This window comes from Corylus avellana, chromosome ca1, assembly GCF_901000735.1.
Source record: "Corylus avellana chromosome ca1, CavTom2PMs-1.0".
NCBI classification, from domain to species: domain Eukaryota; kingdom Viridiplantae; phylum Streptophyta; class Magnoliopsida; order Fagales; family Betulaceae; genus Corylus; species Corylus avellana.
This window is the reverse complement of record NC_081541.1, coordinates 48,145,784-48,163,298: the sequence shown is the minus strand read 5'-3', so window position 1 is coordinate 48,163,298 and position 17,515 is coordinate 48,145,784. Positions and strand designations below refer to the sequence as shown.

The following is a 17,515-nucleotide window of genomic DNA, read 5'->3' as shown; positions in this document are numbered from 1 at the left end:
GGGGTGGGTTTGGCTCATTGGCCACTCCCAATTTTTTTTTTTTTTTAATAAAAAATTAATTAAATATAATATTTTTATTTTAAAAAAATTATTATTATTTAAATTAATTCTAGGGATGCGTGTCAATTTTTTATTGGTGTTGAAGTGGCATTCTATCAAATTTTGGACGAAATTTAGGTGAAGGTGTCCTCTCTATTTTTATGCAAACCAGAAATATCTCCTATGATAAAAAGTAAACTATAAATGCAAAAAATAAAGAAATTAAACCACAAAGAGAAAGTATTTAACTTTATTATCAATTACGTAGTAATTTGAGAGATTAAGTGAATTTTTTCCTAAAAAAAATATAAACCCACCAACTTTTTTTCTTTCTAACATTAATCATTAACAAATAGAGAAGGACCACAAAAAACTATAAAGTAATGTTTCTTGAAAAAATAAAAAATAAAAAAGTAACGAAAAATTTATCTTAATATTTTCCTTTTAAAAAAAATATGAATTATTTCTTTGGTTTCTTCTCCTTCGCTTCTTTATGCGGAATCGTCCTTCCATCCCATGGCTTTACCCGCACTCCAAACTCTCTCACTCTAAAATTTTCCTTCTCGTTTTCTCCGAGAAAATTCGTGTGTGCATTGGTGATCCGTGTATGTCTTTTTCCTCCGAGATTTGTTCTTTGATTTTCTTATCTGCGTAGCATCGAAGGTGAGAGCTCAACCTTCTTCAATCTCTGAATTTTCTGTGTGCTGTTCTGAATTCACAATTTTCAGTTCGGTTTGTTTGGTGTCTTGAGCTCTGATTTATCGGCTAATCAAAATGCAGTTGGGAATTCTGTTTGGTTTCAGAGCAAAACTGAGAAAATATAAAAGAAACAAAAAGAACCATAAATAATTTATATAGGAGACTGATTTGAGTGAGTAGTTGCTTGAGATGGCTTGGTTCAGCGGAGCTGATTGTTCGGTAATAATAAAAAAAGTTTCTTCTCGACGACCAAAATTGTGGATAAGGTAAATTCATGAATGTCTTGGGATTGAATTTGATTGTTCATCGTTTTAAAATTAATAGTTCTCACTAAATTACAGTAATTTGTTTTGATATGAAAGTTTTTTTTTTCTTTTAATTGGCCGAGTTTGAAATCACTTTTGAGTATTCATTTTTTGTTTGGAAGCGTAGTGGTGATGATTATTGTGACCTCATTGCATATGATTGTGATTTGATTATTGTGACTGTGTTGCATATGATTTTGATTTCAATCTTTACTCTTATAAATTTGTTGGTATGTGAATCTGATTCTAATGATTCCAGTTAAAACATGGAATATAATTCTGAAAGAAGCTAAGATGAGAAAAGAAATCAATTTAGCATAAGGATCTGGAAAAAGAAAACTTCCACTAAGCTGGGCCTATTGGTTTCAGGTAGTTGGGTTGATGAGAGTTGATTGGACATTTTGTTTTCTTCCTCTTTGTTTCTGTAGTAATCAAAAAAAGGATTTGTGGCTTTAGCTTATGCAGCACTTTCTCTTTTTTATTTTTTTTCCTTTTTCGGGGATTGTTAGTTCTTAATATTTTGGTAGATATTATCTGCTTTCATTGTTGAGGGATTCTGAATGTTAAGAATCATACTAATTTTTATTTATTTTTTTAATAATTTATTGCAGCTCAAGTGCCCCCCATTTTATTGATGGGATTTCATTGAAGTAAATGTAAATAAAATGGATTAACATTGGTGCAGACTAAGTGTTATGCTTGTTTTGGTGGAGGTTGGGCGGAGGTTTGCAACATGTTGATAGATACTTCATTGATTTTTAGTCACTCCTACAATGAGAAGTGGTTTTTTGACGACATCAAATGTTTCATGCTACGTTTTGGAACTATAGAATCTCTACAAGCTATTTGCAGACACTGTGCTGTCAGTGCTGGCACCTCTGTATGGAGGTTGATTGAATTCCTTTGAAATAATTCTGATTATAATTTGCTGCAGCTGTAATTATGGAAAGGTTAGTTTCTTGCTTAGCTTTGGATTGTGTATGATCACCAGGTTTTTTCCTCTTTCTGTGAGCCTATTGCTGTGTTTCTTATTTCCAGATATAAGATTTTGGAGGAGCTTGGAGATGGTACTTGTGGTTGTGTATATAAGGCCTGGGATAAGCTAACAAGCGAGATTGTAAGCTTCTCTTTACAAAGCAACCTTATGTCCTTAGTATATCTCCTAACTATATGTGTTTATTAATTTTTTTTGCAATTGATTATCCTTCCTAAAGTGTTAGAATATAAAATTTTTGTCATTCTTTTTTCTTGCATAAGCAAAAGGGCTTCTGTAAAGTGGTACGTTGATTTTTAATAGGTGTCTTTCACATTTATTTGGGAAAAATATGGAATTCAGATCCATCATTTTTTCCAATGACAAGTAATTAGAATAAAATTAGTCTGAGAATTTCCATTAGAAAAAATCTACAAAATTTGAACTATTAATGCTGAATGTACGTATTTTTTTACTTATTTAATCTTTAAATCTGTAAGAACTAGAAGACATATCATACGTAGGCCACATATCAAACTTGGATCATTTTATGGCATCTTTATCGTCTCTAAGCTTGCTATGGGAAGATGTTGATTGTGGCTGGGTTTAACAAAGTTGTTGTTTTGCTCCTTGTGAACTTCTCTGATGTCTTGAAACTAGTTGATGAATGCTTGATGCTGAGAAATTTGTGTGGAGTGGCCTCCAATAAAAGATTGATCTAAAGAAGTTGAAAGAGGCACATCATAGTGATGGATTGGTATTGCGTATGTAAGAGTGGGAAACCATTGATCATCTTCTGTTCTACTGCAAATTACTAGAGATTTGCGGGTATCGATTTTTTGTCTTTTTGGGATAGAGTGGGCCATATCCCAATGGGTAGTGGAACTGTTGGCTAGTTGGAGAGGTCAGTTTGGAAGCCACTAGATTATAGAAGTCTGGAGGATAGTTCCTTTGTCCTTAATGTTAGTATATTTGGAGAGAATGCAATTCTTGAAACTTTAAAGATTGGGGGAAATTGATGATAGAATTAAAAACTATTAAGTTCAAATCTCTTTATGTTTGGATGGTTGTTTATAATAGTTTTCGCTTTCTAATTTTCTAGAATTTCTGGATTTGTGTTCTTTTTCTTCTCTCTAATTGGGCGTCTTTTTTGTATACTTCCTGTATACTTGAGTTTCACTCGTTTGCGTTTTCTAATAAGATTGAATTACTCATAAAAAAAATAAAAATAAAAAAAATTAAAAATTAAAAATTAAAATTTTTTTTTTAAAAAAACAAAGAAGTTGAAAGATCAAATCCACATTGTGCATTGGAAGGGATGGAAATCGTCGCTAGTTTTCGTGTTGCCTTTTCCAGTGCTGAACAATCAGTCTAAACTTTCTATTATTCTTTATCCCACATTCTCTAGTTTTCTTTTTCTTAGAAAGTATTATTCTTTGGGCCTTTTTTTTTATTCATTTGGAAATCCTTCTATAGTTCTGTGGTTCTTTTCTGATATTTCTGATCTCAGGTTGCTGTCAAGAAATTGAAGAGAAAGTTTTATTTTTGGCAAGAACACACAAAGTTACGAGAACTTAAGGTATGAGCTGGTGGCAATTTGAATGATAACATATTGCATATTGTACATACATAGGTACATGCATTCATATGGATGTATATTGTGTGTCTGATTGTATCATTGATGGAAGTAACTTTTTGTTTTTTTGCAGGCACTTCGAAAACTGAATCATCCCAATATCATAAAGTTGAAGGAGGTTATCAGGGAAAACAATGAATTGTTCTTCATTTTTGAATATATGGTAAGAGAGTTTTTGTTGTTACTTTATACATTTTTTGATATGTGATTCTTATGCAGAAAACCACGAATTAACAACTGATGTCATATCCCACTGACCGAAGGCAATGGTGCATTAGATATATTTGCTATATTTTTATTCAAACATGTTTGTCACTCTAATCCTAATTGATATGGTTCGTATTCCTGATTACTTTCTAATAAAATAATCACGTCCTCTCATATGAAAAACATAGCCATTATCTTTGGTAAAATCAAATCTTAGAGGAATGAAGGTTGAAAGTTGTAATCAATTGTTGGTAGCAACTGTTATTACACAGTTGCAAGTTGGATGCATTTAGGCTGATATGAAGATCTGGGGGAATGTTATAATTAATGATCTATGCTCACACAAAAAAGCTAAAATGAATAGTGAACTTATTTCACTTAAATCATTTGGTTGTATTATCAATTGCTAGATGGAAATTTCGTTTTAATTTGAATTTGCATTTTATTTAGTGTTGCCTTCTCATATCCTTCCTGAACTATCAGTTGCCTATTTAGAACCAAGGTTGTTTAAGGATAATATTCAAAAAAAAAAAAGAGCCAATCTTAAATCTTCTGAATAGGCAGTTGTAGGCACCACTTTTGGAAGGGTATTTTCTCACACTCTATGCCATGTTTTGGCTTAGTGTGCATTAAAGCATATTGTACTGTTTTATTATGCCTTTTCTCCTGCGAAAAGTTTTCTATCAGTACAAGTATAATATTGCAAATTATAATTGCTAGAAGTATGGTATCCTATGATTCTTCATGAAAATCAATATCATGCTCTGAATTCTAAGTTTTGATGAACCAGTGCTCAATTGAGTGCAATTATTCTCTCTACTAAATGCTTGATTCTGGACTTCGTGTCTTCAGGATTATAATCTGTATCAAATAATGAGAGACCGACAAAGGCCCTTTTCAGGAGAAGAGATCCAAAACTTTATGTCTCAAATGTTGCATGGACTTACTCACATGCACAGAAATGGATATTTTCATCGGGATCTAAAACCTGGTAATACATTTTCCTATTGTTGTTGCTCATACATCCTTGATTTGAGATTTGTATTTGCGTTTTCATGAACTTTTACGATTTTATGTTATCAAGTAAATAATTAGAGACCATTTCTACCTTGAAGAAAATTTGCTGGTGACAAACGACTTTCTTAAAATTGGCGACTTTGGACTGGCTAGGGAAGTGTCATCATTGGGTCCTTATACTGAATATGTTTCCACACGGTGGTGAGTCATATCAAATTACCTAATCTTATCCATTCTGTCTGTTGGTGTGCACAGTTTTTGGGTGTGTTTGCATGCCTGAACATGTGCTCTGACTGATTACTCTGAAATTTGATCCTTTGAGTTAGTAACTATTCATATTTATGGTTTGTGCTTTTATATATGCTAGGTACCGGGCACCAGAAGTTCTGTTGCAGTCTTCATCCTACACTCCTGCAGTTGGTAAACATTTTTGAATTCCCTGCTCATTGCAAAGTTCTCTACTCCTCTTTGTTTCAAATTGCTAGCTGCTTTCTCTCTCTTAGACGCTGGGTGTGGGCTAGATTGACTTGTTAGGCATATATTTTCCGTTCGGCCAAACCTATATCCAAAATTGAATTACTCTGATAAGTCTCAACTATTTTCAATATTCTTATTAATTTCCAAAATTTAAACTATAACAATGTCAACTTATAAACTAACAGTAACCATTTGAGCGATCATGACAAACATTAAGTGAAAATTTTTGTAGTTTTGTTTAAATATGATGATTCGTCTTAATTCGTCTCTCTCTCTCTCTCTCTCTCTCTCTCTCTTACAAAAAATAAAAAAGACAACGGAATAGAGTCAATGGGTTTATTGCTAAATCGTTATACCATGATCTTTTCACTTCACATATACTGAACAGACACTTCTTCTCCTAACATGTTTGTCTGAAAAGATGTTTGAGCCTTATTATCCCAAAACCCAGCATAAGTTTTCCCAATTTTACTTGCTTTTTCCCTTGCCCTTTTTTGCATTGAGGTGGAATCGTGAGCATGATAACATCGATCTTTCCTGGAACCCTTAAATTGCTGTTGTTGATGCTTTTGTAAGAGTAATTCTTTGTGTGTTCATGTTTGTGTGTCTTTGTGTGTGTGAGAGAGAGAGAGAGAGCAAGGTAGTGTGGTAATTGATCCAATATTCCAGCCGCTTTGATGATTGTAGAATTTTCTTGAGCAAGGTTGTTTTGTTGGGGCTCTACTAGACTTTCATTTAATATGTCAATTTTGAGTTTACTTATTCTTGGTTTGTTATCGTACTTGAGTGATGACTAACAAATATAGACATGTACAGACATGTGGGCAGCTGGGGTTATACTAGCTGAGCTTTTCACTTTATCCCCTATTTTCCCTGGTAAAAGGTGACTATTTCCCAAGTTTATCATCTTCTGTCTTCGTACTCTAAAGGAATGAATTCTTTATTGTATGTTAAGATTCAAATATCAGTAGACTATGTTCATGATTAATGTGATCAAATTTTGACAAGTTGTGGTTATGACTGGTGAAATAGTAACCATCAACCCATTGTTTTCAAATAACTAGTATAGGTGAAGTTAATAATGGGAGTGGTGAGGCTTGATTTTTATTATTTTGCTTTTATGGTGGTTTGCTCCAGTTTTCTGTTTGAGTTATATGAAAGTTATGACCATTTCCATAACAAATGCTGATGCAGTTGATTCACCTCTCCATGATAACGTTTCTATAGAAAAAAATTGATCATCTCTTTTAATTTTCCTACTCAATTTGATATTTTGATTCATGAATTTAATACTTAGTCATTCCTGTCTATGGCTTTGACCTTATGTTCTTGTACACTTCTATTGAACAGCATGCTGTATTATTTAATGTTCTAATTGCTGCCTGCTGCAGGTTTGAGTCCATCTATGGTTGTCCCATCAAAAAGATGTCCATATATTATTTCATGTAGACATTTTAGCTGAACTGCTTACTGTTGGATGATATTTTCTAATATTGATGAAGTATAAGTTAGAGAAGTCAGGAAGTTGTCTTGTAAGCTGTATGCTTAAAATATCCACAAGAATCATCACCTGAACATTTGTTTGTTGTTTTATCAAAATCTGTTTGTCTTTTGCTCTTATATACATATGCAGCATATGAATTTAGCCCGATTATTTTTTTATACAGCTTGTAAGCTGTATGCTTAAAATATCCACAAGAATCATCACCTGAACATTTGTTTGTTGTTTTATCAAAATCTGTTTGTCTTTTGCTCTTATATACATATGCAGCATATGAATTTAGCCCGATTATTTTTTTATAAAAGAGTAGATGCACTTCCCTTTTTTTCTTATACATGCAATGTTATTCAGCATTTAAATAGAAGTAGAAATATAAATATTTTGCTGCACTAATTTAAGCCAATTTTGGAAGATGTCTGCCTTTATGATTTGTTAAATTATTTGAACAGTTTAGATATACAAGTAATCCCAGATATATGTGAAAATGGGCAAGGCTCTAAAAGTGTTGACGGGGCAGTGCCCAATCATTGTTTATCCCATATCTGTACATGCACAAACACAAACATACATATGTATAAATTTATGCATGTACATCAAATATATATTGTGTTTCGTCTGACCTTTAGAGGGAATTGTATTTTCTGATTTTCTTTTGATGTCAATTCAGACTAGGGGTGTACAAGCGGTTGCGGTTAGCGGTTATTGACTAAAACCGCTAACCCCAACCGCTTAACCGCTCCGCTTAGGCGGTTAGCGGTTATTCGAACCAATAACCTATAATTTTATAACCGTTTTTTTATATGGGCTTTTAGAGGTGTTTTGGGCATTCATTATGCTTATTTTAAATAGTTTTGGGTCAAAGTGTTCCTAAAAAAATGAATATGATGAAACCCTATCCCTAACTCGTATTTAAAACGACATTGTTTTTGTGTTTAACACCAAAACGGCGTCGTTTTAATGTTATATTTTTAATATAAAATATATATTTATATTATTATATATAAGGGTAGGCGGCTAGCGGTTATCGGTTTTTTATAACCGCCTGCCAAAGCGGTTATGCGGTTAGCGGTTACAGGGTGGTTATAACCGCCTATAACCGCCCCGTTTGTACACCCCTAATTCAGATTATAAGAAGGTTATGGAACTACCTGATGTACCATAGTAGTCTAAACTTTTACTTGTGATCTTATATAGTAGTTTCATGCATGGACAGTGAAATAGATCAATTGTGCAAGATTTGCAAAATACTTGGTGTGCCAGACTTGAATATTTTCCCTGAAGGGACGAACACCTCTCGATTACTCAGCATTTTTAGTTATGAAGAGGTAAGCTTTTGTTTGGAATGTTGTTCAATTTTTTGTATGTTTGACTTTGCTATCATTATCATTTATTGATAATCAATTCTTTTGTGTAGATTTCGCCTGCAAACCTTGCTGATATCATCCCAAATGCTAGCTCAGAAGCTATCGACTTGATTTTGGTGGGTGTTGTTGATACAGCTTACAACTTTTTACCATCATCACTTCTCTACTCATTTTGAATTAATTAAAGAAGACTAGTAACATTATGATTTCATATCTGATACTTTCTTCTTGGCTGTCCATAGCGACTATGTTCATGGGACCCTTCAAGGAGGCCAGCTGCAGATGAATCATTAAAACATCCTTTTTTTCATGTAAGATGCAGTTTTCAAGTGTTGTTTTCTCTATCTCATCAAATTAGTTTAATGTACTAAGATGTACTTGACAGGTGGGTTGGGTTCCTTATCCACTTCGCGATCCACTTGAGCTGAAATTGAGCAACAAGGGTAAGGGCTATTTGTTTATTTATTCTTTTTAAATTTTTATAAAGCTCACTTCTGGTTTCCACAGTAGTTAATTCAATATTAGTATTTTTCCTTTAATTCTTTTTTTCCTGCACTATTCTTCAGGAGAAAAGCCAAAACTAGAGTTAAATTTACGGGACTTTGGCCCTGAACCTGAGGACTGTTTTCTTGGCTTGACATTGGCTGTGAATCCCAGTGTTTCAAACTTAGGTAAATAGTGTTCTGCCTCTGGTATTTTGTAGTTTAGCAATTTGGTATGTCATTTAGCACTTTAATGGAAAGGGAAAACTTGTATTTTCTTCACTTCACAATCGCTCCACCTTTCACTGTTAACTACACATAACTATGAGTGCGATCAGATGTTCTGGTCAATGCCAAAATTTTGATCTAATTGACAGGGCTTTCCCTGCCTGCTTGGCCTTGCTGGAATGGTCCATCTTCTGTTTTTGGTTATTTTGGCCAGATATTTTGTTCATCTAATCAGTTGAGTTTGGCCCTCCCTGTCCATGACCCTGTGTCATTTCAACACTTAATCCCGAATGTTGATATTGGCTGACCACTTGAAGTTTAATGTATGCCCTTTTATGGGCTTAGAAATTTGTCAGATGCACGTCAGTATGGCCTTTTCACTGTATGGTGCAGTGGTAAAAAGTCTGGCTGCTAAATGGGAATATGGGGATACGGTCTTGAGAGCGGCCACTTCATGCAAAATATCAAAGGGTAGGACTGTTTCCAAGTCCCCCCTCCCAGGACCCCATTTAAGGGGTACCACCACTGGTTAATGACCCTTGATGGATTAGGAAATCTATTGAAAGAAGATAATAAGTGACCACTTTAAGAGTCCCATGGATTACTTTATATGTATTTTTTATGATAGCATATCATTTACATTTCTATGGCAGCAACCTATATTGCTTCTAGAATTAACCATCTTGTAGTATTGTATCCCGTTGGAGCAAAGTTCTTTTAGGTTCTAAGAATGGCTGGTAGTCTTTCTGTAGAACATTTGGGCTGTTCCATGTGATCCCTTCTTTTTCTTGATTCTTTTTGTTTTTGGTCTTTCATTAAAACTTCACTTTTTCTCACTTGTTTCGGACGGGATGTATTTCACTTTTATCTGACAATGGTACCATTTCCTGCAGAAATGGTACGTAATGTTTCTCAGGGTATGGGAGAGGTGAGTCAATAGTTCTACTGTTGAGCAGCATATTGTAGTTAAAGCATTATATCCCTCTGTTAGACAACACTTTACTGTATTTGATGTACATTTACTTTATTATGCAGGACATACTGTTTTGTTCTGGTTTGAATGATCATTCAGAACGCTCAGGTAAGGCTCTTCTATATAAGTGGACTCTGCCTTGAAGGGCAAAAATATCTTTTCCCTTATACTCTTGCTTCCAATTGACAACATTGTTCCTGAAAATACTTTTTCTGCTTTGAGCATCCAATTATCTTGTGGAGTTTTTGTTTTGATGCTGGGTAAATTAGAAATTTCTCCTAAATTGATTGCTTCTCCCTGAAAACAAATAGAATCTAGTATAGGAGGAATATGAATGCTGTAGGCATTGGCTAGAGCAACCTTAATATCGGATGCACAAATAGTTATTAGGGGTAGCGTGGTACTTCAAACATTAAGCTGGTATTATCTATGGTTTCTCTTTCCTGGACCTTTGGACTTCTTCAAGGCAGAAAGAGCAAGTTTCATTAAAATTCTGGTTGTTGTACTCATTGATATAGTCCAATTGTTTCCTGGAAAAGACACTTACCTTTTCAATTTTGTTTCATGTTTGCAACTAACGTGTCATGATTACTTTGTGTTTTCCAGTTTTTTGGCCACTAATTACGCCTGATCGAACTAGAATTCAACCCCCAGTTGAGTCTTCCTTGTCATTATCATTCAGGTTCGTTTATTTGCACCCATAGTCATTTTTTTCCTGCTCATTGTGTAAATGTTGTATTTAGTGGCAACAGAGGGGTCTAAAGATACTCTCAATTTTTACTGTCCCTGCTGTTTTAATACTTTGATTGTTCTGTTTATGTAGTTTCTCTTTTAAGTCATGATAGTCTTCTGATATATTGTTATGCATGCCAAGTGTAGTGGATACTGTCAATTGAGAGCTTTAGCTATCTTTAATATTTTAACTTGATAGTTTAGTGGCATTTTGTCCTGGAAATTTCATTTTGAAATCACCCCTATAATTTTTTTTTTCCCCTGGAAAATAATTTTGTTTGAGTTTGTGAATTCTTCTTTTCTTCCTGGATTTGATCGATTATTGAGAGCTCAAACCTGAGTATTTTCATTCAAATTTCAACCTTAACTGGTTATGAGGCCCACTTTGGATCCAAACTTCTCTTCTATGTTTGTTTGCATGCTGAACATAATTTCTTCGAATAAAACACAAAAATACAGGCATATGCCAAGTATATGTTTTAAGATGTCAGTAGTCAGTAGAGCTTGTGTGTGCGTGAGTGGCTGAGGGGTGTTTGCGTGTTTGTTTGTATATTTGTGTGTGTGCATGAATGGACACATGCACAAAAATTTTTCCTAGCATTGCTCGTATGCGTCACTGTGAATAAAATTACATTCATATATAATTTCCCAACATTGCTCTTGTGAAGTCTCTGAAATTAACTTGCACAGATGAAGATCCCTCCTGTCAACCTTTTTCTAAGAGAAAATTATTACTAGTCTTCTTTTTAACTGAGGGTGTTCTATATGCAATATTATTTGGTGCTTCATAAATTTCTGCAACTCAATTTTTCAAGGATCGTTAATTTTATAAACCAGTTTTTCGAGGTTTTTAAATCCCAATTTCTTTTTTTTTTTGGTATTTTTTTTATGTATGTCATATCATCAATGGTTCTTATGAATCCACTACTGGTGTTCGCATGAAGTCACTAGCAGTTTTGACCGCCTTTGGAGGTTACTAACCATTGTCTGCTGTTGCTAATTTTCCATATGAGCCAAAAGCTGAAAATATTTTCCAACGGAAAACATTTTATGTTGAAACAAACGGAGCCTTAGCAAAAGTTGGTGAAACATTGTGATGTCATAATAAGAGATATAGATTATATAAAATAATTGTCTGAGTTTTATTTATTTAGTTTTTTATATATATTTTGTGTATGGTTTCAGTAGTAGATACATAGATTAACATCATCTCTGCCTTTTCTTTTGAACCATTTTCCTCCTTCACAGTTCAATTCAACATCCATCACTGGGAGTCCCATAATGGGCAGGATTCTCCATTACATCTATGCAGCCTAATCTCTTAGATGGCCCATTTTTTTCCATCTCCTCCCCCTGCCAGCAAGGTCAATGCCTTTGGGTAATTGAGTTAATAACAAAATGGTATTTTCCGGTGTAAATTATTTATTTTCTTTGTGTAAATCTCTTTTCACTGTTATAGTTTCTGCCATTCACTTATGCTACTGTAGAGTGCACTTTCCGGAAAATAATACAGGAAGAAATTTTTGAAACATCCCTTAATGGATGGTTGGACTCAACTCACTGAAATTTCATGCATCTTCAATTGATATTCTGAAGGTAACATAGATGTATATTCTCTTTGTTCTGTTTTTCTTTTTTTCTTCTTTTTTCTTTTTTATTTATTTATTTATTTTTATTTTTATGTTCCCTTGTTGCTTGAGATGGTTCATGCTTGGGCTTAATTACTCTTCATGATGTGAGACTTGAAGAGATTTTTCTCTTTCGATCTTACCCAAATTGGAAATCATTGTCACTAGATGACACCTAAAAGCATTTTATGGGATAAACGTTTCAACCATATCCACCCCCATAAGAAACAGTTGAATACTAGTTTTTAGAAGTTCTTCAAGAATTGCCTGTTTACCAAATGTCTTATGTTTCCTATCCGACCACCTCTTATTTTCATTCAGTTAAACTCGTGCTTCCATAATTTCAAAACGTACAATTTAAAAACATCGATTTGAAAACATGCGATATGAAAAAGTGATTTTAAAAAACACAGTTAAGTGTTTGGTAAAATTGTAGTTTGGTATTTAAAATCATATATATGTTCTTAAAAGCACACCCTCTTGTCTATTATTTTGAAAATGCAGATTTTTCTAGAGGGAAAACTTCATTTAACCTCCTTGAAGTCATCACTTTTGCAATGTCCTCTCTAAAGTTCAATTTCTCTCAATTTAGTGTATTCATTTTTCAATTATTTCTAATCTCACCCTTCCGTTAACTTTTTTGTTTTTTTTTTTTTTTCTCTCAAGTACCTCCATTTGTTTTAGGGAAAAAAAAAATATTTGCAAAGATTAAGGCGTTAGTCCGAATTTAATGATATTTTCAAAAATACTCATGGCTCAATATTTGCAAAAGAATTTAAATATTTTTTCTTAAAAAGGGGGGCGGAGGAGGATAATTTGAAATTTTTGTTGGGATTTAATGGAAATTCCTAAAGGAAGGGGGATATTAAAAAAATAAAAAATAAAAGTTTGATATAGTAAGTTGAGAGGTTTTGAATTTTATGAGTACATTGCAAAAGGGGTTACAATTTATGAGAGGTAAGTGAAGTTTCTTATTTTTCATTGTTTTGACATTGTAATTTTTAAAAAAATTCATTTTCAAATAAGACATTTTTAGCTATTTGACTTTAAATCACACTTTTGAAATACGAAATTGCAATGCCAAACACATTCTTAAACTAGGTCTAATTTGCACAAAAATTCTGAGGAGAAGCACATGAAAAGGGAAAACTCAAAAATGCCTGTACTTCAATCTTGGAGAGAATTCTGTCAATCTTGTTTGTGTTTATATGACAGTGAACCCTAATGGCTTTAAAGATGGGAAAGCGATACATGAATAAATAATAGAGAAATTAAATGGCTATTCTTCAAGTGGGCTGGTTGGCCCATTCAACTGGGTGTAGTAGGCCGAACATGGCCGGACTCCCGTTTTAGGCACCAGAGCGGCAGAGCCCTGTCTAAACATTATGATGAATAAATAAATAATTTCTCTTAAACATGATGTATTACCGGCTAATTCTGGGATAATTTTAAGTGTTATATTGCTATTTTTTTATAAAAATTAAAAAAAAAAAAAAAGAAAAAAAAAGCTTAATGTTATACATTTGGGGCCGCGGAATAACTATTCCATTAAGAAAATAAATAGTTATTAGTGAGAATAGAGGTGGGTGAAATTTAATAATTATTATTATTCTTCAATTTGGGGACAATGCATATGCTTTCACTAGAATTTAACTAAAAAAATTATAAAAAAAAAAAAGAAAAAAAGAAGACAATATTTATTATTTAAAAAAAAAAAAAAAAACTCAAATAATTTTATTTATACATAGGAATTCTGTTGGGGTGGTTGGCCATTCATACTAAAACTCGTGGTCGTGGGTGGACAAGACCACTCTCAACGAGCATCTAGGTTGGTCTTGGCTACCCTCAAATGCACTGAGAGTAATTGCACCACCTTCATAGTCTCTTGGGGTTCACCACAAGGGTTTTCGGGGTGGTGCAATCACCCCCGAGTTTTGTCAACCACCTACAAAATTTTTTACCTTTTTATTTTATTTTATTTTGAAGCGCGAAAGAAAATAAAAAATAATGTAAAACACATAGTCTATTCATACTATTCCTATAGGATAGTTATTCCTATCATTTTTAGATGATTTAATGTAGATTCTAGGAACGAAACTGTCAACGAGAGGATGACTCTTTGTTTGCTTGAATTTTCTTGGCAAATCCTGATGGGAATTGAATCAATTGATGCATCGACGGTGTCTTCAAACCAATGTCAGAATCTGTCTTCAATTTGTCCAACCAAAGGAACCAAGAATCTTTAGACCACGAGCTATTGTTCACTACTCTACCATATATAGTCCACTTGCTTCTTGCCTTGAGAGCTTGATAAACAAGGTTTCTTCTTTTTTTTTTTTTTTTTAAGAGAGAGAGAAAGGTCTAAGATTCAACACCAGAGTTTCTAAAGTTTATTAAAAAGAAAAATAAAGAAGAAGAAGAAGAATGATGTTGCAGCACAATTTGGCACAAGAGGTTTGATTTTCTGATAATTGTTTGTATAATTTATGAAGTAGGAAGAAATCATTTTTCAAATAAGGCCTTACAAAATTTTTAAATGATGTAAAGTTCTATTAGCGAGACAATCCTACCTCTTTTGTATTTGATAGAAAAAGTATATTTATTTCTGTGGTGTTACAACTTATGATGATGCTTTTAGATTATATGTATTTTTGATGATGACTCGGATTAATTATGCCCTATGGCTAGTATATACTTAGGCTTTACTTATTATTGTACATGATCAACTTATTGTGGTACTTGTGTTCTAATCTTGTTATGAATTTTATGATTTGATGGTTTGATAGTTGTTTTGGTAAGATGATTATATTGTGTGTGGTTTCAAAAAAAAAAAATATATACATGTACACTTTTCGCTGCAATTATCTAGTGACGAGTTGTTAGTGATAACACCTCATATTATTTATAGTTAAATAATTTTGAGAGCGTTACAACATTGTGATGAACTTCTATACTAAATGTAAAGAAATGTTAGCACTGGAATTGTTGACATTCAAAGACTATGGGTGTGCATAAAAGATATTATTACTTTGACCTTATTAAGACATTCACATTCTACTCAGCAAAGTCTAGTTAAAGAATCACCTTTTCCTATTCTCGTTACCAACTTTTTCAAATTACTTACATACTGATGCTACACTTCATTTTATTTATCGACTTTTATTGTTCTATTTGAATATTATTTCTTCAACAATTATATTTTTAAAAAATTATCTTTTATTAACGGTCATATTTTTAAATTTGTCTTTTCTTAACAGCCATATTTTTCAAAATTCAACCTTTTGTAACATTCATATTTTTAAGAATTCGTCTATATATAACAATCATATTTTTAAAAAGCTCATCTTTTCCCAATGATCATATGCTTCCAATATAAATAAGACAATTTCTTCTTCAATTTTTATTCACCTAAACCCAAGTTTCTTTCCCATTCAATCTCCATCTTTTCTCTTATAACTTTGCTTATTTTTTAGGGCATGCTCTTTTTTTTTCTTCATCTTCTTTTTTCCCCCCGCAAAATGCTTCTTGTTTATGAGTTAGAGAAAATTATTGGTGTTATGGAAGAGGAAGAATCAACATCACATCGCCGTAATATACATCATCGCAAGTACACATGCATAATCATTTGCAAGGCCAATAAAAGCTTTTTCTCGAGTATTTTGCTGAATAATTGGTATATCCTCCCAAAGTATTTTTTAGGAAGTTTTCAATAAGATGGTCTCTTTTTCTCTGTATTCAACCCCATGAATAATACTTTGTCCAAAAAATAGATAATGTTGGAAGACTTGGTTAATCTTTTCTTCAAAAAATATGACAAATTTTTAAAAATCTGATTGTTGGAAAAAGAATAAATAAAAATATTTAGATAAAATAGTGAAAATGAATAGTTAAAATAGATAATAAATTTTGAAAATAAGTAGGTAAAATTAAAATATTAGTAATTATTCTAATTAAAATAGTGTGGAAATTTGCTCAATGGGACTTGAATGCTAGCTATTGAAAGAAATATAAACAAGCCTTTAAAATAAAGAGAATAGCGGAAATAAAAATAAAATAGAGACAAGTGATTTTATGCGGTTCAGTCTATAGCCTACGTGCACAGTATAAAGCCGTAAGGGATTCATTGTGCTCTTATTCAATTGATGAATTTATAATACAAAAGGTCCATATTAATAGAGACGTGGAGAGAATACAAAAAGGTATTGGAGATCAAATTAAATCAAATTTAAATGTTTTCAAATCTGAATTAATTTGATTATAATGAATGGTGAAAATTACATCTCATAAAATCATATCCAAAAATATATTCTAACCTTCCTTTTCAAACTAAAGGCGGAAGATTTTGGAAGCTTGACTTTAATTTTTCCATTTCATTGCGGTTGACAGTGCTAAAAATTATATCTCATAAAATCATATCTAAGAATATATTCTAACATTTGGTAGGGAGAAATTTTTTAACACAACTCGCAAACCTGAAACGAACTCAACATGAAAGTAAAATGTTATAGTTAATGAGTCTAACCTGTCTAATTAAATAGGTTAGGTTAAGATTTACTTATATAGTCAGTCTTATATCCATTTCTCGACATTACTCGAATCCAATACTTAATATAATGGCCAACAATTTTTGACATAATCTGCTAACTCGACATAAATTTAATATAAAATTAAAAGGTTAAGATTGAAGAATTTGATCCATTTAATTAAGGAAAAACTTCACTGAAGACCCCCGAACTTCTACCTATTTTGAAATACCCCATAAACTTCAAAATCCCTCAATTTAGTTCACTGAACTTTCAATTGCTCTTAATTTGGACCATTCCGTTAATTTTAACTATTAAAAATTCAAAAAAAAGGCAAAAATATCCCTGATTTTTTTTTTTTTTTTTAAATAAAAAAAGATTTTGAAAGTTGAAATTTTATACAAAAGTCAGGGGTATAAATGTCATGTGACGTTTAAAATCTGACGAAGGGGCTCAAATTGAAAGCAATTGAAAGTTCAGGAGACTAAATTGAAAAATTTTAAAGTTTATAGGGTATTTCAAAACGGATAGAAGTTCGGAAGATTTTAGTGAAGTTTCCACTTTAATTAAATGAACCGAATTGAATTAAGATTAAGTTATATAAAGTTATACTCATTTCTTAACACATCCAAAACTTGACACGCAAACACAAATAGCGGCCGAGAGCATAGCAAAAGGGTTAAAAGGAAGTAAATCCTTGTCCCCACATTGTTCCCTCGAATCGTCTGTCA

General features: G+C 32.6%; 1 protein-coding gene across 1 annotated transcript; it reads left to right on the top strand.

The window, feature by feature from the left end:
• The first annotated feature begins 520 nt into the window (after positions 1–520).
• LOC132180574 (serine/threonine-protein kinase MHK) lies at positions 521–12,237 on the top strand. The gene is made up of 18 exons (XM_059593453.1): positions 521–702; positions 1,655–1,993; positions 2,082–2,160; positions 3,527–3,595; positions 3,726–3,815; positions 4,712–4,850; positions 4,975–5,077; positions 5,244–5,296; positions 6,170–6,236; positions 8,068–8,179; positions 8,269–8,334; positions 8,461–8,529; positions 8,604–8,661; positions 8,785–8,889; positions 9,822–9,856; positions 9,952–10,009; positions 10,508–10,583; positions 11,882–12,237. The coding sequence occupies exons 2-18, from the start codon at positions 1,986–1,988 to the stop codon at positions 11,913–11,915; spliced, it is 1,221 nt and encodes a 406-aa protein (XP_059449436.1). The 5' UTR covers positions 521–702; positions 1,655–1,985; the 3' UTR covers positions 11,916–12,237.
• The last annotated feature ends 5,278 nt before the right edge of the window (positions 12,238–17,515 follow it).